The sequence below is a fragment of the Lissotriton helveticus genome, chromosome 12, assembly GCF_964261635.1.
Source record: "Lissotriton helveticus chromosome 12, aLisHel1.1, whole genome shotgun sequence".
Classification (NCBI taxonomy): domain Eukaryota; kingdom Metazoa; phylum Chordata; class Amphibia; order Caudata; family Salamandridae; genus Lissotriton; species Lissotriton helveticus.
The window spans coordinates 79,249,272-79,269,771 of record NC_136073.1 but is presented as its reverse complement, the minus strand read 5'-3'; the positions used below and the strand labels follow the sequence as shown (position 1 = coordinate 79,269,771).

Below are 20,500 nucleotides of genomic sequence, written 5' to 3'. Positions count from 1 at the left end.
TGACCGACACATATCTAGAAAGTGAGATCTTCGGGAGGGGCTGGATGCCAGGACGACAGTGCTGTTGATCAGCCTGACTCCACTGAATAGTATCAGAAGAGCAGGCAACAGTTTTTAAGTAAGTTCCAGTAACTTTAATGCATTCTGCAGCATCACCAGCATTACCTACTGGCTGCATATCTAGGTTACAGTGTTTTAGACTTACATGCATGGAAACCTCAAGGAGGACAGTCCCCTCCGAATATGCGAATGTAGTGTAAGCTTGTAGGGGTAGATTTACAAGCCCCTGGGGCCACTTTTGCAACACTTCCCATGTTAATAGTGACGCAAAAGTGACGCAGGGGCTTGTAGATCTGCCCCATAGCGTTCAGCTTTTGGCATGCCAGTGGGGTAATTTTATGGTTTAGGGTGGGTATGGGTTTTGGGGTGGCAGGGATAATTTTAGGGTTCAAGGTGGGTATGAGTTTTGTGGTGCCAGGGGTAATTTGAGGGTTCAGGGCGAGTATGGGGTTTGGGGTGCTAGGGGAAATGTTAGGGTTCAGGGTGGATATGGGTTTTGGGGTGCCAGGGGTAATGTTAGGGTTCAGGGCGGGTATGAGTTTTGGGGGGGGGGGCATGGGTAATTTTAGGGTTCAGGGTGGGTATGGGTTTTGTGGTACCAGGGGGTAATTTTAGGGTTCAGGGTGGGTATGGGTTTTGGGTTGCAAGGGGGGACATTTTAGGGTTCAGGGCGGGTATGGGTTTTGGGGTACCAGGGGGACAATTTTAGGGGTCAGGGCGGGTATGGGTTATGGGTTTTGGGGTGCCAGGGGGCTAATTTCAGGGATTAGGGAATGTATGAGTTTTAAGGGGCCAGGGTGTAATATTAGGGTTCATATGTGTGCTCTAATTGTTGTCCAGTTTCAAATGCAGAATTCACCACTTTTTTTTTCTCAGCTTGGCCTGAGCATTACCCGATCCTGATTGTCTGCCATTTTAGCCCCGCCCCTATTGATTAACATTAGCCACGCCCCTTCATTTGCCAGGTTAGCGCCCCCCCCCTGGAAACATTTCTGCGGTGCTCTGTTTTTTTCTCCTTTTCAGTGCTGTAATCAGGACGAAGGCTCCCTCGGTGATGGTAGACTTGCAATGCTGCTGCAGCATGTTGGCTTGATGAATTTCACTTTGTATTAAGGCTCGTGTCTTACACAGTGTAGCATTGTGCTACTAGTAAATACAGACACTGGTGAGGTTATAACTGGAGCTTTATTCAGTACATCCAGTGCCTTCCCTGTCCCTACACTAACTGCCCCTTCCTATTCTGTCCCCTCCTCTTCCCCTCTGCCCACCTAGCTCCGCCCACCCCAACTACTGAACTGCTAACTTCATTACATCTCCCCCTTTCTTAATAAAGCAACAAATGAAAGAAATAGAGATTAGTCCATCTCCGCAATCAGTCTCTTGGGAGGCCGCACGTGACGGCGGGGTCTCGCTGGTGTGGACACGACAACGTCAGGTGAGAGTTCTTCTGTAGGTGAATGTTCGGTGTCAGGTGCGACAGTCCCAGGGTTGTCCCTGCTTTCAGGTGTGGGGACCACGAGTGTGTTTTCAGGGATCTCAGGAGAGCACTTCTTGAAATGAGAAGCGTTGCGGGTGACTCTTCGTGTCTGTGATTCGGCTGTTACCATGGTACCCTTTTGTTGGGTGATTGTTAGGGGCTCGTCTTTAAAACGACAATCAGTCTTGTGGCGTTGTTCCTGCTTGACAACAACTCTGTCGCCTTCCTCCAGGGAGGGGGACCGGGCCCTTCGCCTGCGGTCCGCATACTCTTTCATCTTATCCTTGCGGTGTCGATCGGTTATGGCCATGTCTCTGTGTTGTTGGTCCGACTGAGGTTTTCTCAAGGCTCCGTCCCATGTGGGGATCCGATTCCTCATTGTCCTCCCCAGCATGAGGGTCGCGGGGCATTGGCCCGTTGTGGAATGGGGAGTGGTCCTGTAGGCACTAAGGACCTCGTTTAGTGCTGACTGAAGATCTTTCTTTTCGGCCGTGGCTTGCTGGAATGTTCTCTTGATGGTGGACATGAATCTTTCCACAGTGCCGTTGGCCTGAGGCCAGAGTGGCGTGACTTTGCGATGTTGAAAGTCCATGTGTTTCGCGAAATCACTGAACTCATGACTATTGAATGGGGGCCCGTTATCCGTCTTGATGACCCGGGGGACACCCCAAGTTGCGAATACTTCTTCGAGCACCTTGAGGGTGCAGGCGGCACTGGTGGATGGTATGAACTGGGCCACTGGGAATCTGGAGTATTCGTCCAGGATGACGACTACATACTTCCCGGAGTGCAGAGGGCCATAAAAGTCCATGGCGACTTCTTGCCATACTCCATTAGGCAATGGGGTCATCTGTAGGGGTGCGGGTGGATTACTGCGGCTGGTCAGTTGACATGGGTGGCAGTCTTTCAATGTGTCCTCAACCATCTGGTCGAGGGCGGGGAACCAGACACGTTCTCTCAGTGCTCTCTTGGTGGAGACGACTCCTCGATGGCCTTCGTGAGCCAGATCAATTACTCCTTGTCTCAGTGTCGTTGGTATAACTAGTCTGTGATCTCTGAGGAGGAGATCGTCACTGGTTACGGAGAGTTCGTCGGAGACATGCCGGAAGGCTTGGAGTTCTTTCCTGACAGCAGGACTTTCCTCTGCCTCCTGCGGGTGATATCTCCACCTGTTGGTTCGGGTGCGCTCCATCACTGCTTGTAAGGTGCTGTCTTGTCTGGTCGCTTCCCGAATGGCGTGCATGGGGATGGCTGGTGGACGAGCATGATTGGTCACGAAATGAATGTATTCTTCTGCAATGGAAGGCACAGTCTCTGATGAGTCTCGGGGGTGGCGAGACATATAATCGGCCGGATTCTCATCCTTCCCCGGTTTGTGAATGATTGAGAATGTATACTCTTGCAGCCGCAAGCCCCATCTCTCGATCCTGGGGGGCATTTTGCACTTGGGATTGCCATAGATCGTGACAAGCGCCTGATGGTCAGTTATGAGCGTGAAATGCTTCCCATAAATGAAAATGTGGAAATGTTCGCACGCCCACACGACGGCCAGGCTCTCCTTTTCCGGCTGGGAGTATCGTTTCTCAGGGTCTGTTAAGCTCCTGCTGGCATAGGCGATGATCCTCCTTTGATCCGACTCATGGTCGTACTGTGCCAGGATGGCCCCCAAGCCCACCGGGCTTGCGTCCACGGTGATTTCCGTTTTCCTCCTAGGATTGAAATAGGAGAGGCATTTGGCTGATTCCACAGCGTGTTTGATGGCTTTGAAGGCACGCTCGCACTCCGGAGTCCACACAAACTGCGCACCAGCTTTCGTGAGGAGCCTCAGGGGGTGGCTCACGGTGGCGTAGTCACGAATGTAGCGGGCGCAGTAGCTGGCCATCCCAAGAAAAGAACACAAGTCGTTGACGTCTGCCGGACTCTTGGTGTCGTTGAGCGTGGCGATTTTGTCCGGGTCCGGTTTCATGCCACTCGCAGAGAAGATGTGTCCGAAAAACTTCAGGGTCGACTGATGAAACTCACACTTCTCTTTGTTGAGAGTCAACCCAGCTTCCATCAGAGCGAGGCAGACACGATCAAGGGCGGTGTCATGCTCCTTCGTGTCCGAGCCGTAGACCAGGATGTCGTCGCTGTAATTAAGCGCGTTGGGGATGTGGTGGATGACAAGACGTATGGCCTCCTGGAAGATCTCTGCGGCTGATGAGAGGCCAAAACTGAGGCGTTTGTAGCGGAAAAGACCAAGATGGGTGGCAAATGTTGTGATGGGGCGGGAGCTGTCGTCAAGCTCGAGCTGATGGTAGCCCTTGTTCAGGTCCAGTTTTGAGAACACGGTCGCCCCGTTGAGGGCTGTGATCATGTCGCTCAGGAGCGGGCCTGGGTGTCGCTCCCTCTCAATTGCTTGTTTCGGCAGGCGCATGTCCACACAGAGACGGACTTTGTTTTGGGAGCCTTTCTTGGGGACAATAACCACCGGGGACACCCATGGAGTGGGGCCCGCAGTGCGCTCAATGATATCTGCGTCCAAGAGTTCCTGCAGTTCACGTTCAACAGCGGATTGCAAGTGGAACGGCACTCTTCTCGGGTGTTGAGCCACTGGTTTGATCTGCTCGTTAATATGCAGGTGGATCTGACGGCCCTTCAGCTTCCCCAGACCTCGGAAGAGGGAAGGGAACTTTCCGGCGCAGTCCGAGATGTCATGGACGTTGAAGAGGATGTGCACCAGTTGAAGACGTTCCGCCGTGGGGAGGCTCAGCAGACAGTCAGCCTCAGGACCTTTGATCACGTGGATAACCGCTGGGATGGAGAGCTTGCCATGTGTTAGGGTGGTGTCAAACTTGCCCAAGCATTGGAGAGGTTTCTTCGCCATCCAGGTGTAGACGCGGACAGGTGCAAAATGCAAATGTGGTTTGGGGTCCATACGGTCGTGTTCAGCAACAGATATGTAGTTAAGCGATGCTCCGCTGTCCATCATGAACTTAGCGGCATGGTTGCCCACTTTGATGTTGAGGCGTGGATAACGTTTGAACTGATCGTGGTCAGCAAAGTTGACATATTCGGTGGTGTAGGATGAGTGCCTGGATGAGGATGATCTTGAGTCTCTTGAGGGGGAACGACGGTCCCATCGGGAGCGCCGAGAGTCATGACTCGAATGTGAGGACGTGGGAGATCCAGGAGGCTCTTCCTGAACTGCTCTGATGTGATGACGTTTGGCCTCCGAACGTGAGGGCCGCTGCGATCCTTCCCGTCTGCCGCCATCATTGCGTTTTTCTTTGTGGTAATCCCCACACATGGCCTCAAAGTGGTTGGACCGTCCACATTTCCGGCACCGTTGGCCCATGGCAGGGCAGGAGTCAATGTGAGGATAGTCGTACCCGCACCTGAAACATCGCCTCGTGCGTTCAGGTCGGCGATCTCTCCTATTGGATTCCTTTCTTCTGTAGTCCGGGCGTCGCCTGGGTGAGTACTTGGAGCGCCTCGATCTGTCTCGCGGGTGACGCCGTCCACTGTCGCGCCGATCCTGACGTCCCTGCCGTCTCTCAGTGATGCGGTTGGCGTGCTCACGGCTGGTACTGGGCCCTGTTTCAATTTCCGCCGCATTTTCCTCGGCCTGGTCGTACAGTCGGGAGTTTTCTTCGATTTCTGCAAGTTCTTGAGGTTTTCTCAGCAGTCGCCGTCTCAGGGACTCCGAGTGGCACCCCGTGATTATCTGAGATTTGATGGCTGCATCCGGCGAGAAGTTGGTAAAGTCACAATGTAGGGACTGCCTCCGCAGCCGATGTATGAAGGAGCTCAGTGGTTCTTCTTTACCTTGGCGCTGCTGGTGGAATTTATGCCTCTCATAGTCGACGTTTCTTTTATGCAGAAAATGATTGTTCAGAACAGTTCTCACTTTATCATATGTGTCACCATCTGTGGCTGGAATCTCTCGTACGATCTTGCTTATTTCACGCCCCCCTAGATTGCGAAGGGCTATGATCTTGTCCTTGTCTGGTTCAATTTTGGACCCCTCGATGTAGTCCTCAAAGTCCTCGAGCCATTCTTGCCATTTTAGTCCCATGCTGCTTCCTGTTGTGACTGACAATGGCTCCGGGGCGCGCAGGTGGGTGCCTCCCGTGACATCCTTCTGCGCGGGAGGGTTAGACATCGTGGCACTGAGCTTTGACGCTTGCGTCTACCTCTTGCGTCAGCGACTGACGTGCGTTTCCAAGTTTTGTCACTTGCAGCTAGCAATGCTTGTTTGTTCCTTGCGACTGTCAATGCTTGTTTTCTCTCTCTTCTTCTTTTCACTGCTTCCAATGCTTGTTTTCCTTTATTCTATATATATTTTGTTCGATGCCTGACTTCAAAATGGCCGCCTCCACTTTGCACAGGGAGGCTGTCCCAATGGTTGCCTGACTCCAAGATGGCCGCCGTGGTTGTCTGCAGGCACTACTTTCTCTCTCTGCATTCAACTCCTCTTCTACACACAGGACTCACCGGCGGTCGTTTTCAGGGGCAGCACCCTCCTGATTCAGCTCCCTCTGGTCACTGCTGCAGGCAGGTGAGGTTGGGGTGGGCTCCCTCCTTACTTTGCAGGGTCTTCGGCGTCAGCATGCCAAACCTCACGCATCCGGCGTGAGATTTTCAACGTCAGAACTCCCGCGGTCATTCAGCTCACCGCGCTCAGCAGCGCTTGATGGCAGACTCTCGTGGGGGTGATCCAGGCTGGAATTCACCACTCTCCGGCCACAGCAGGTGTCAGGTGAGGTTGGGGTAGGCTCCCAACTCACTTCCTCGGTTCCCGCTCTTCAGCGCCGATCGCGTGCTAAACCTCACGCATCGGGCGGGACTCGCGCTCTCGGCGCGAAAGGCTTCTTCCTCTCGAGCGTTGCAGCGCTCGCAGTAGCGGCTCCCTCTGGGCTCCCACACTCACGGGGGGGGCAGGGTCACCTGCTGCTGGTCTCCTCTTTCACCTAGCAGCACCACACAGCAGCGGATTCTTCTTTTCGACGCTGCAGGGGACAGGGTGCTCTGATGGGGTTCTGCAGGCTTCAGTTATGCAGATCCCATCCTCGTCGCCAGCTGTAGCATCGTGCTACTAGTAAATACAGACACTGGTGAGGTTATAACTGGAGCTTTATTCAGTACATCCAGTGCCTTCCCTGTCCCTACACTAACTGCCCCTTCCTATTCTGTCCCCTCCTCTTCCCCTCTGCCCACCTAGCTCCGCCCACCCCAACTACTGAACTGCTAACTTCATTACACACAGTCTGTAAATAGAGTGCACGAGACAAGCGGCACGGCCCAGGGGGACGGATATCACACTTTCCTTAATTGGGAAACAGACTTGCAGAATTTCAAGGTAAAACGCCTAATCCTTTTTAAACAAATATTCTCATCTGTAAACAAGAGCTGGATTTATTCGGCACCTTCCATGTGAATGAATGCGCCTCGAGCCTTGCTGACGTGCCCGTTTTAGAGACTGTTCGGCAGAATGTGTCCGCTGCAGCAATTGCCCTGCTTGTACCTTAGAATCAGCAGAGATTCCACTCCAGAATATTTTCATTTTAGGGAGAATGTTTTTTATGCTCCCATTGTGTGTCTTGACAAAGCAAGCTAGGGTTGTAATTTACTACTGCCATTTCCCTGGTAACAGATCACGACACTGGGTGACTGCATAAAAAAATGCGCAGGATTAATTGTCCCAGCGGCTGCTCTGCTAAGCAAAATGGAACACGCGGGCACCTGCAAATGCGAGCACAGTGCTTAGCTCAGCCAATATTAAAATAAAAAAATGCAGCATGGGGCACATGTAAAAAAAAAGTAGTCCCCAAAGAAATAGCTGAAGAACTGCAGTGTAAGGAACTGTAGTTGGCCGGTACTCCTGGCTTAAGAACGGAAGTGATGTATCGGAAGCAATGACCAATAAGGAGCCAGAATATAGGAGTGATGGTGTTAAGAGCCAATGGCAAGCAACAGATGTAATTATTCACGGTAGAGGATTACAGCAGTTCTTGCAGACAATGCATGTGCGCTGATGCTCGACCTAAAAAAAAGGAGGGTATAATCCAATCCATGAATGAAGAAAAGAGGGAACAATGCAATCTAAGATAACATCAAAGAGGAAATAACTCAATACACAATTAAAGCAAGCAGGGTAGAATTCAGTCCTTGATTGAAGGCCGAAAAGTATAATTCAATCCTTGATTGAAACTAAGACAGCATAATTCAGTCCATGATTGAAGCAAAGAAGGTATAACTCAATCCTTAATTAAAGGCAAGAGGGTAAAGTTCAATCCTCGATTGAAGCGAGGAGGGTTTAATTAATTTCTTGATTAAAGCAAGGAGAGTATAATTCAATTCTTGATTGATAGAAGGAGGGTTCTCTTGTGTGGCTCAGAACTGCGATCAGTGAGTGGACCTTTTGTGATTTCAGCCAATAAAAACAAGAGTGCACATCCCAATACCAGGATTCCCACAGCTCATCTAACCACCATGTCAGTTCTACTTGCTGGTCTTTATTAAAAATCTTTTATTTGATATATACGAAAAAGATACAACAAAATGCATACTATATTAAGTAATGTGTTTTTACGAACCAGTATACGTTTATTACTATTTAATTATCAATAAAGAAACACAGGCAAGGGGTGTTTTTCTGGAACATCCTCATAAACGAGTGAAGGCATTTGTTTACAAGATATCTTAGGCTCATTGGCATCAGTGGAGTGCAAAGTCAGACACAGCATTCTATGAAGTAGACCTGCATGTAATTTACATTCTTCCCCTTCAAAATCTTGGGAACGTTCTGCTCATTTACACAAAGGTGCATGCCGAGTATCTCACGTGACTTTTCTAGGTGAGGACCAATATCGCATGGAAATCTTACACAAGCTACTGTGGGAGACTGCTTTGAGCAGAAATTGTGTCTTGGCAAGACCTCTTGAACCAGATTCCTGCGTACAAAAACAACACGTGAATTTACATTATGCAAAATGGCAAAAATTTCACGCATATTGCGTAATGCGTAAGCCAGTAATTCTCCAGAATTACTCCTCTTAAACGGAAATAAAACATGGGATTAATCTGAACCAATGTCCCATGTCAGAAACATGGCCCCACGTGTAGCCGCAGTGCTCCATCAATGTGCATCTGAGAGTAGAGTAAGAATTCCATAGGCATGGCGTGCATAACCTTGCTGACCATGATCTGGTCATAGTAATGGTAACTGAGCTTCCTGCCCTTCCAGTCGGTGCTGAATGGCCAGAAGCCATATAGGGTAACGGTATCGCAGAGCTCCAGGGCTGCACTGACCAGCATGAATCCCGATGACAACCTCAGCGCCTTCAGCCCCTTGGACTTCCAGTACTCTGCCAGCTTCTGAAGGTAGACAGGATGGAAGGACACCATCTTGGAGGCCAGGCCAAAGTCCTCAAGCGTGTACTGGACATTGAAGGACACCTCAGTGTTAAACGTGAAGGAGAACGTTGGCATCAGTATGAGGGCATCTCCATAGGACTGCATCATGTCCACAAAGGCTTTCCTTCTGTGATTTAAATTTTGAAATCTGAAAGACAGAATAGAAAAAAAGTACAAATGCCTAAGTGAGACTTACGATCAAGCTAAGTACAAATAGCAGAGCAGACAAGAAAGATATTGACCTTTAACAGCATCCAAAATGGCTGGGAGGGGATTCATTTTAATGAAAGATCAAAGGGACAGTATAGTGGAGGGTGGTGGGGTGGGCAGTAAAACACGAAAAATGGATGGGGTGGGAGGACAAATCTGCCTCAAAAGTGCCCTTCCAAGTATGCTATGTTATGAACTGATGTAGCCCACATTCTGCACTTATAAAAAAATCAATTTTTCTTTTTTTACATTGCCACAACACTGAACTAGTATTGAAAACCATGCACTGTTGAAATAGCTCTTTCTTTATGGCGACCCACCCATCAACACTGGTTTCTGGCTTTTCTGAGGTATTTTGCCCCTGCGGCAAACTGAAGTAAAAAAAAAAAACTCTGAAAAGAGCTAAAAAGCTCACTGTTGTAGAAGTAAATCTGAGGGTCTTGATGGTACCTTGTAATCACAATGCTCGGGTTTACAGTGACGAGGTGAACCTTCCTCCCTGCGTCATTTGTATAGTTGAGGAGAGGCGGCACGTTGAATCTGTAAGGAGGTGCAGAAAAGACAAGAGATGAGAAACCCGGGCACAGCTATACCTTCAGGGTGGTGGCTTTATGTGGCTGATTTTAAGATCCATGATATATGTCATAATAGTTGTGCCTATGAAGCAGGCATGCTCTACCCTCCAAGTGCACCTTTCACGAATAAGATTGCAAGGATAGAAGCAAACATGGTACTGAACACTTACGAAAAATGGAGGTTCTAAAAGAGGGTTTGAAAAGAGGACGTAACAAATGAGTTCTCTCTTTTTTGCCATCTAAAGCAGCTTAATATTAATTTTAAACTACAAAGTGTGCAGAAAAGCAAACCTAAACACCATTTCCCATGATGCCCTTCTTTCTGCTGGCCAGCTGCTTCCTTCCCAGATCTCTTAAAGGCAGCCATCTTAAGAAGGGCTTGTTTTCCGGTAATGAAAAAGCGACATCATAAGCGCACTATTCTACCCAGATCACCACAAATGAAGCTGCTCTCTTCCTGCAAAACTCTGGACTTCTAAAAGAAATTAAAACACTAACATCATGAAACTCTATGACAGTCATTTCCAACCCTTTTAGAGCCATGACCCATTTTTTTTAACCACAAGCTTTTGTGACCTGCCTTGGTTTAGTGGACCTGAGGCATTGCGTGGTAGAGCACTGACATTTATACTTACTTGGCATCATCAAGTAAAGTGTCTTGAATTGTTTTGATCCTATTAAAATCTTTATTTTCATCACTTCAGAAGTACAAATAAAAGGGGAGGGGATGTAGCCTTCTGGCTAAAGCGGTCGACCTTGGATCTGCGGAACCAGTTTCGAGTCTCAGCAAGGATGCTCAACATCCTGTGATTCTGGGCAAATCCCTTCATCTCCCCGTGCCTAACAAAAATGAATGTGTTCATCTGTAACAAAACTGGTACTCATGTAAAGCGCTCTGATACCCGATGTCTCGGTTTAGTTTGCTCTATATAAAACTCAGAAAAAATAAATGGGGTTTATTTTTGCTTTCCTAACTGCTGAATGTCTACAGTTCACTTGCAGGAATTTACATTGTGTTGTGTGTTACAAAAAATGGCATCCTACACCTTTTCCTTTCAAACACCTGTACCCAAGCAGGATAGTCACATAATTCAATTAACTTTTCTTTCTCTGATTTCAAAATGAGAGGAGTTTGTAAACACCTATCCCCATGAAAAAGCAGAAATGTGCCAGATGTTACTATGTCTTTGAAGCACAACACAAGTTACAAGATAAATACAGATTTAAAAGGATTTCTGTTTATTGCTTGAACTTTCATGAAACACCCAAAATTGTCTCGTTAACCACTGAGGAACACTGCTGTACGGGGTAATTGTGACCCTGGAAGGGAATGTGCTGTCCTTCCGCATTGTTTAAATTCCTTGGGATCACTAGCGCTGGGAATGCACCTGTGTGCATAAAGTATTACATCACCTGAAATACCAAAGGTGGCTTCCTAGGCACCCCCAAACTCAATTGCTTATTGCAGAGGAGTGCCAATTAACACGTGCTCAGAAATTCCCAGCACAGACTGTGCTAATACTGGATGGCAAACCTTTGAGTAGATATGAATGTCAACACCATTGAGGAATCCATTTACCATAATGCCCTGAGAGGACTGATGCAGACAGTGTGCTCCTCTCCTCCACTGCTTACATCTTCTTTGATCGCCACATCACTTGAGTGATATGAGTCAACATACTGAGCAGATTGTCCAAACACAGTGTAGGTGAAAATATTCTGGGTCCTTTGTAGAGTACCAGTGGTCGTGACTTGAAGCCCCATATGGACTGAATTGTGGTTGACTTAAACACAAAAGAGTGTGCAAATGCTCACAGCGGGCGCACTGCTGGTGCGCCAAAGGCAACCCGTCCTCGCTCCGCACCACAACCCTTCCTGCCCCTGAAGAGACACCATCGCTGAGCTCTACACCCTTGACCCCTAATGCGGCAACAAACACTGCCACTGTGCTGACCCCTGCTCCATGCTAGGATCTTTCACCTTCACCCACTACCACTTCACCTGCCATTGGACACACATTAACCCACCTACCAGTCCCACCCTGAACTCACCAAAGACACCACCTGAACAAAAACACTAACTAGCATGCGCCCTTTTCAACACACGCTCACTATGCTAGCATTAAACTGAATTATGGGACCTCACCTCACCCTCGCACTGAACATGGTCTTCCTCTGTGGAAATCAAAAATAATTTCTGTTAGCATAAGCTGAAGTCATCTTGTTATTGGCATCCATTTTGTTAGCTATGTAATTCTAACGTCTTCACTGTTACTTGCCTTTCTAGTCTGCTTGTGTCATCAACTTTAGTTAACTCCTTCTGTACTGAGCCAAAGCAAAGCACGTGCTGAGGAAATGCCTGTAGATGCTGAAATGCACCTGGTTAAAGATGTAACTGTCAGATATTTCTGGCTGCTGTAAGCAGTTCTGTTCCCCCTCCCACTCTGCTGAGTAAGTGATCTCCCACTGTTCTTTGAATTCCAGCTTCAGTGCCAATCTCTGTTTTGGTGGTCTATTGACCCGTAGACAAGATAAGGGTGAACCCTGCACCGGTGTGCTCATTAAAAGGCACATTACAACAGTTGGCACCCGACTCGTGGGGCCTCATCGGAGACGCAGCCGTCCAAAGGAGTGGTCTTGACGGAAGAGTGAAATTTTGCTGAGGAGACGTCATGCATGAGTAGACGCTTGTCTTTGCAGCCAAAGGGATTTTTCCAGTTTTTTTGATTTGACTCTCCAGGTGGTTGCCGGTACTGACTGACGTATCCTTTGGCGTAATTTTTGCAGTGACCATTAGTTTGACCAAGAGATTGGCAGTTGGAAGTTGGAGAGTCTTGTTTGGTAAGGTCACTGAAGCAGCACTCTTGATTTGCTTGGCCAAGATTCTGGTTTTTGTTTGTTTGATTTATTTGATAAAGGCAGGTAATATGGAGATTTTGCTCTACTTTTGAATATTTTGGAAAAGTAATATTTTACAAAAATTTGGTAGCATGCCTATTTCCAGCGCACTCCGTAAGCTGTGTTGCTGTCTTGGGGGTACCAAAATGGATTAAGACAGAAGTCAGCCGGCTCTCCCAGAGGGGACACCTAATTGGCATATGTACATTAAATACAGTATTTCTTCCATAATGTATAGTACACTTTGGAACAAATATACGAAAAAGGATCCTGATTTTCGATGGCCTCTGAATGGGTCATTTGAATTTAAAAAGATTCAATATGTAGAGTAGTGTTTATTCAAGAAAATAAGTCGACAAGATGTGTGTGATTGTGTACAAATGTGGGAGAAAGAAGTGCAAGAGAGAGTGAGGAAAGAAGAAACTATAGCAGAAAAAGAACAGTGAAAAACAATATATCAAAAAGCATTGTAATTAAAAAAATAAAGATTTGAAGGCAATAAAAGAAAAAGTGGAAAGGGAGCGGCGTTTAGAGGTAACTGGCCAGTACCCTATTAGGCCCCCCATTTATCCCATACTTAATAAACCTCAGGATGATTCCATCTTTTTAGCTCGACCTCCGTCCCGTATAAACTTCCTTCTGCCCCTGAGGATGATCTTTCTGAAGAAGAACATTTTTCACAGATGATAAAGACCTAGATAAGCAAGATGGACGACAGACTTTCTCTACTTTGACTGTTGACGAAAAAGCCAATATCTGATCCACTGCTCACAAAGAAGCTTGTGGGACTACTTCTGCTCCAGACCTTGTAGCAATGGTTCGGCAGTGGAAGGATTTAGAGCAGTTATATTTTGCAGAGAAGTGTACCTAGTAGGTAATACTTGGGTTTAGAAACGTTTCTAAAACCTTAGAGCCCAATTATATTAATTTTGATTATAAACAATTAAGTGATGGAACGTTCCTTTTTTCAAATATACCTGATCTAATTAGGCTTGTAGTTAAATTAAGACATGATGCACAACGTTTAAAAGCGGATAAAAAATCAGCTGGTAAAGTGAAAACTGCACAAACAGTTCAGATCCCAGTGCAAAAAGAAGACGTTTTGGGGACAGACAATGACCCTAATGATACTGTAGTTACTGCAAAACCAATGCGTGAAGATGCGCTTCTGTATGTTCCCCCAAAGGGTGCGGGCAAAAATGACGATAAATCTTCAGATGATGCAAAGGTATATTTTGTCTATAATTGGGTCTATACTCCTTGGGGTAGAGCAGATGTTATGGCTCTTAAGGCTGCTTTGCCTGATCCGCGGAAAAATCTGTCTGCTTTCTATGAAGAAGTGGAAGGAGCCATTAGTTCCTTCACTATGACCTTGCCAGATATTGATATGTTTTTTGGACTTATTTAACCCCCTGATATGTGGAGAACAGTTCGGAAAATAGATGAATGTAGCATATGGTGATACTTGGGTGCATTTAGAAGAAATAGATGTGGCTAGGGAACCTGCTCAGAAACCACAACAGGAGATATTAGATCTTCCGAAAGCTATTGTGACTAAGTTGAAAACTCTCATACCCCTAAGAAAATAGATTGGACAACGTTGGCATCCTGTAAACAGAAAGCGCATGAGTCAGTTTCTGATTTCTTTACACAATTTGAAGAGACATTCAATGACTTTAGTGGGCAGTCATTGACAGATGATATGGGTAAGCATTTGTTCGTCGACAAATTTGTCGCTAACATGTTGCCAGAAATAGCTAGTCGCCTTAAGGCCAGCGAGAGTTCGTGGACTATGTCTTCCCCAGTCTCCCTTTTGACTATGGCCCAGTATTATGAGCGTCAGGAATTAGAAGCAAAGGGCAAAGAGGATAAGAAGGTAAAGGATTTAAAGACAAAAGTTATGTTTGCTCAAGTATATGGTCCACCATTCAGAGGTAGTGGTAGAGGCAGACCTGCAGTATATACACCTGGTGCACCCCCTTTCTCTCGATAAACTTTGTATTCTGATCAGTGTGCTTTTTGTAAAGAGATTGGACATTGGCGTTGTGAGTGCCCCCTTTTGCAGGTCAGCAGTATCAACGGGGTAGAGGAAGCATGAGAGGACACCCAGGGAATTCAGGACAAAGGAGAGGACTAGAAAATTGTCCCAGGTTTGAGGCAGTTGAACATGGACCAAATTATTCTAATACTTTTGACAGACGGGATCAATATCAAATGTCAGATTATTTGGCTGATGTTCTTGGGTATTCTGATTATGCATAGGAATGCCTAGGATGGGGAAAGGAATCGGTTGAGGTCCCAGTAGATCTGACAGGTACTTATGTTGATGCAAACGTCTTGGGCTCTACTGATCAGTTTCTGGTTGATACAGGAGCTACTCGAAGTGCTTTGTCTAAACAATTGGTTCCTAGGGCTTCCCTGTCTGGCGTAATGATAACATCGATAGGATTCGATGGGACACCTACATCTAGTCTACTTTCACAGCCACTTGTATTTAGTCTTGATAAATTTACTGCAGAATGTCCATTTTTGCTTTTCCCTAACACGCCGGATAATATTGTGGGTATCGATATGCTCAAATATTTTCGTACTACAATACGTTTTTCCCCAGAAAGTGTGCGTATTATCTTAAATTATAATTATCTAATGGTTGAGAGGTCTTGTCTCATTAAAGAGGATATCACTCTGCCATTTTTACCTAGTACTTTATGGGCTACATCAGATACCAATGTGGGACAAATGGTTATTCCACCAGTGCATATTCAAGTGAAGGGAGGTGCTTCATTTCCTCGACTGCCCCAGTATAAAATATCTCGGGAAGGTGAAGAAGCATTGACGCACATTGTTCAGGATTTGATCAAGGTGGGGGTTGTGGAAGAAGTCCCTTATAACATTTGTAATAGCCCTATCCTTCCTATTTTGAAAAGAGACACTGACACTAAAATTTACATTCATATTATTATTAACCACATCTATGTATGTAGTTAAATGGTGCACAGACATAATATCGACTCCACAATATCGAATGGACAAAATATCGAGTTTTAAATATCGTTTGGAGAAAATATCGACAGGACAGAATATCGACAGCCAAAATATCGTTTTTAAGGTAAGTGAAGTAATATCGACTGTAAATAATATCGAAAGTAAAAAATATCTTTTTTTATATAATATGTAATTATTTATAGTGTTTTTATGTTATAATATGTGTGAAAAGTGTCATTTTATGTTATAATTATTTTTAATTAATGATTTTTTTAAAATTATTGTGTAATTTTATTCTGTAGCGGGTTGTGGGTTTATAGGGGAATAGGGTGGGAAGTAATTTAATTATAATTAATTAAATATGTACATTTATTAATTGGTAGTAATAATTAATTAATTGGTAATTAAATATTATATGTTAATTATTTAAAATGTAATTGGTAATTAATTCAATTTAATTGATTAATTGCTAATTATGTAAATTAAAATAATGTATTTCCTGTAGCGGGTTGTGGGTTTATAGGGGAATAGGGTGGGAAGTAATTTAATTATTATTTATTAAATATGTAAATGTATTAATTGGTAGTAATATTTAATTAATTGGTAATTAAATAATATTTGTTAATTAATTAAAATGTAATTGGTAATTAATTTAATTTAATTGATTAATTGCTAAATATGTTTAATTAAAGGGGTATTTTTAGGGTTCAGGGTCAGTTTTTAGTTTTTGGGTAAACGGGTATTTTTAGGGTTCAGGGTCAGTTTTTAGTTTTTGGGTAAAGGGGTATTTTTAGGGTTCAGGGTCAGTTTTTAGTTTTTGGGTAAAGGGGTATTTTTAGGGTTCAGGGTCAGTTTTTAGTTTTTGGGTAAAGGGGTATTTTAAGGGTTCAGGGTCAGTTTTTAGTTTTTGGGTAAAGGGGTATTTTTAGGGTTCAGGGTCAGTTTTTAGTTTTTAGTTAAAGGGGTATTTTAAGGGTTCAGGGTCAGTTTTTAGTTTTTGGGTAAAGGGGTATTTTTAGGGTTCAGGGTCAGTTTTTAGTTTTGAGGAAAAGGGGTATTTTTAGGGTTCAGGGTCAGTTTTTAGTTTTTGGGTAAAGGGGTATTTTAAGGGTTCAGGGTCAGTTTTTAGTTTTTGGGTAAAGGGGTATTTTTAGGGTTCAGGGTCAGTTTTTAGTTTTTGGGTAAAGGGGTATTTTTAGGGTTCAGGGTCAGTTTTGGGTTTTTGGGTAAAGGGGTATTTTTAGGGTTCAGGGTCAGTTTTTAGTTTTTGGGTAAAGGGGTATTTTTAGCGTTCAGGGTCAGTTTTGGGTTTTTGGGTAAAGGTTTTTTTTAGGGTTCAGGGTCAGTTTTGGGGTACAGTGGTACAGGGGTACAGTGTAAAAATAAAGTAAAATTAAATTTACATTAATTTAATTTAATGAAATTAAATTAAATTAAATTATATTTAAATAATTTTAAATAATTTAAATTAAAAAAAATTATTATATACTTACCAATACTTACGTTGTAATGGTAGTGCGTTGTAAAAGTTGCGTTGTAACGTCATATATCCACTGTTGCACTCTTTGCAGTGGGAATAGTAATTTTTACTCTTTTGTATTTGTACGTTAATAATATTGGCTAATATTTAATTAAATTTTGTTACTATATATATATATGTTTTAAGAAATATGATTAAAAAAATATTATTTTTTTACTTTCATTAATTATTTAATTATTAAAAGTTATTTTAAGTATTGTTAATTATATTTTAGTAATTAATTTTTTATATTAATGTAATTAAACATTGTTTTTATTAAAGTCGATATTTTTTACAACTATATTTTTGTTAACGATATTTTGTACTCGATATTTTTGTACTTACCTGTTTGTACATACAAACTCGATATTTTGGTTGTAGATATTTTCTCGTCGATATTTTGGGTAGTCGATATTTTGGTAGTCGATATTATTTCAGTGATCCTAGTTAAATCACAGGCTGAACATTGGCACGATGCCAGGCAAGATGTGCTGGACATTCAACAATCTGCCTCTTTTGATGAATTAGACCAATGGTCCAAGGAGGGAGCATTGCACGATGAGGGCTGTTGGAGGAAGAAAGAAATGACAAAATGGAAGTTACCCGCAACCTATTTACACCCTATGATTCACATGGCACATGGGCCGGCAGATGTTGGAGCATCCTCAATAGCAAAGCAACTTATGCAAGTTTCGGATCATCCAGAGATTGTCGTTATGGCTAAAAAAATAGGCCAGTCCTGTCTGATCTGTCTCCAGTATAATCCTGGAACGGGAACACGAACTCCAACAGGAGGGTTTGCAATACCTACTGCACCTTTTGAGGTCCTGCAAATGGACTACATACAGCTTGAGCGTTGAAACACCCTAAAGTATATTCTGGTAGTGGTTTGTGCCTTTAGTAAATGGGTGGAGGCATACACTACAAAAAATAATACAGCTCTTACTACAGCAAAGGTGCTCCTAAAGGAGTTCTTTCCTGGATTCAGCATTTGTCGAGTTTTGTGGAGTGACAATGGACACCATTTTATTGGGCAAGTTGTTGAGTATCTCATGAAAGGGTTGGGAATTAAGCAGATTTTTCATGCTGCTCTTCACTCACAATCAGCAGGACTAGTGGAACATTACAACTCTACCCTCATATTGAAATTGGCTAAGATACAGGCTTCCACATCTTTGAAATGGCCTGATGCACTGCCTTTAGCATTGCTGTCTATTAGATTGATACCACATACACGATCTGGCCTAACACTGTATGAGGTTTTTGGAAGACCAATGAATATTTGGGGGATTCCTAAGCAATGCCCTATACATGATGTGCCCTATGTATTTATGAGTAACTATTTGTCTCAGTTGACTGACAGTTTGTCTTCTACTTATCAACAGTCCAGGAGACTCTTACAGACAGGTCGCAAGGTGAGGGCCACTGCTTGCGCCATGGTGATTACGTCGTCATAAAGTCCTTCCAGAGAGCCAGCTCCCTAGCACCGAGATGGCGAGGCCCTGAGCAGGTGCTGCTGGCTACCAGGACTTCAGTTCGAGTGACGAACCGGAAGAACTGGGTCCATGCAACACACTGCCGGAAGGCGTTGCAAGACCGAGTGAGCCCAGCTGCGTTGGCAGATCACCGTGATATCTTGGTCACTGAGAAAGGACAAGCTGTGTCGCCTAAAGGATTTGAGGAAGTTTTCCCGGACCACACAATTCCTGGTACATCTTGATATCAGCTGTGACCCAGGAAAAAATACACTACATCGCTGAAAAAGTCTGTTTGAGCCGCTGTCCTGGGTGGTTAAAGCCTGACTACAAAGGGGGGTAGCCTTTTAGTGACTACTCGTCTCAACCTCAGTGAAGAAATCAACACCTGCCAGGACCTTAGGGCACCATCTGTTTAGTTGTTTGTCGGGGAAATGAATATGCCTAAGGAGAAGAAACCAACTGCTGCAAGAGTTTGTAGCAAAAGAACAATGATTGTTACTGGACTCACTTTGACTTCTGTTATTGTTACTGCAATAAAATGGGATGTAGAGGAAGTAGCCCCTGTTCGAAATCTACTGACTGCTACTACTCCTGTCCCCATTGAACACCATTATTTCACTCTTCCTTATCATGAGCAGAAGCACAGAATGTCCTACTTCAATAACACTTTCATTCAGATGTTGCACCAAACACACAATGCCACTAACATTACCAATTGCTGGGTATGTGGAATGATGCAGCTCTTCAGAAAAAGGGAGGAACACCTTTTATTACCTTGCCGTTTTCACATAATGCCTCCTGCAGAGCTTGGTTTGCATTATTGTGGGCTTCTAAAATTGCTAATATTACTTATGTTGATGTAGGAAGACTAAATGCTCAATTGAATAAAGTTTGTTACCCTGATGAGGACGAGATCCACAAGCTAACGGATCTAAATGGGAAATGGAGGAGTATCGTCGAGGAAATTCCTCCGTGCACTATGTTTTCCCTAACACTCGAACAACCAAGGGAAATGGGCCTCCTGTTATCGCTGTTACTAGAGCTCAAGCAAATCTCTGTGTGAGCAGTATTGGCAATATTCCTGTGGGAGAAAGTGACTGTACTATGGTGTTGAACATTACTGGAATGAAGAATAGCAGTTTTTTGTCCTCACACAACACCTATTTTATTTGCGAAAGTAAAGGTTATTATCATCTACCTATTGATTGGTCTGAAAGCTGCTATGCGTCCTTTTTGCTTCCACCTGAGTTTCTGGCACCTGCATCCTACCATAAAGACTAAACTGTATAGTGAAATTTTTAGGAGCCGATTCAAGAGGTCAATAAATAATGATGAGGTGGATCAAACTGATACTGCACTGCAGCAGTATATTGACTTTAACTTGGGACTATTCTTTGTTGGTGCAGCCTTAAACAGCAGAAAACTCAGACGCTTGACACGTGCTGTAGAAGCTGTAACCAATCAGAGAGCAATGGCGCTTGGGAATATCACAGAAGAACTGCAAACTGCGAGAATTGTAACTCTTCAAAATGGAATGGTCCTGGCTGACCGTGGTGGAGCATGTTGCATCATCGGGAGTAGCTGTTGCATTTACATCCCTGACCATGCCCCTTCTGTTTTTGAGGCAATTTCCAAGATGCACAAAATAGCCACTGAAATCCACCAGGATTCAGGAACTTGGACTTTGACTTGATGGCTATGGAACATTTTTACTGTATGCCTCAGATGGAGGTGTGCCGGCACTGGGGGCCCTCGGGAAGATTAAGTAAGCTATTGCCCAGAGTCACATGGTGCTGGGCTATCCTGCCGCCGGAGCCAGGGATCGAACCATGAACCCTTTGGTCCGGAGTCAGGCCCCATGGCCGCTGCGCCACACCTCTTCAGCTTATGCTAAAAAGGTT

General features: G+C 44.6%; 1 protein-coding gene across 1 annotated transcript in view; it reads right to left on the bottom strand.

Moving 5' to 3' along the window:
* Positions 1-8,033: 8,033 nt before the first annotated feature.
* Positions 8,034-20,500, bottom strand: part of LOC144797694 (alpha-2,8-sialyltransferase 8F-like) — a 177,384-nt gene continuing 164,917 nt past the window's right edge. The window contains exons 6-7 of the mRNA XM_078668424.1: positions 9,596-9,685; positions 8,034-9,083 (exon numbers count right to left, since the gene is read on the bottom strand). Of these exons, the coding sequence (XP_078524550.1) occupies positions 8,621-9,083; positions 9,596-9,685 (553 nt within the window). The 3' untranslated portion in view covers positions 8,034-8,620. The remainder of the gene's footprint in view (positions 9,084-9,595; positions 9,686-20,500) is intronic.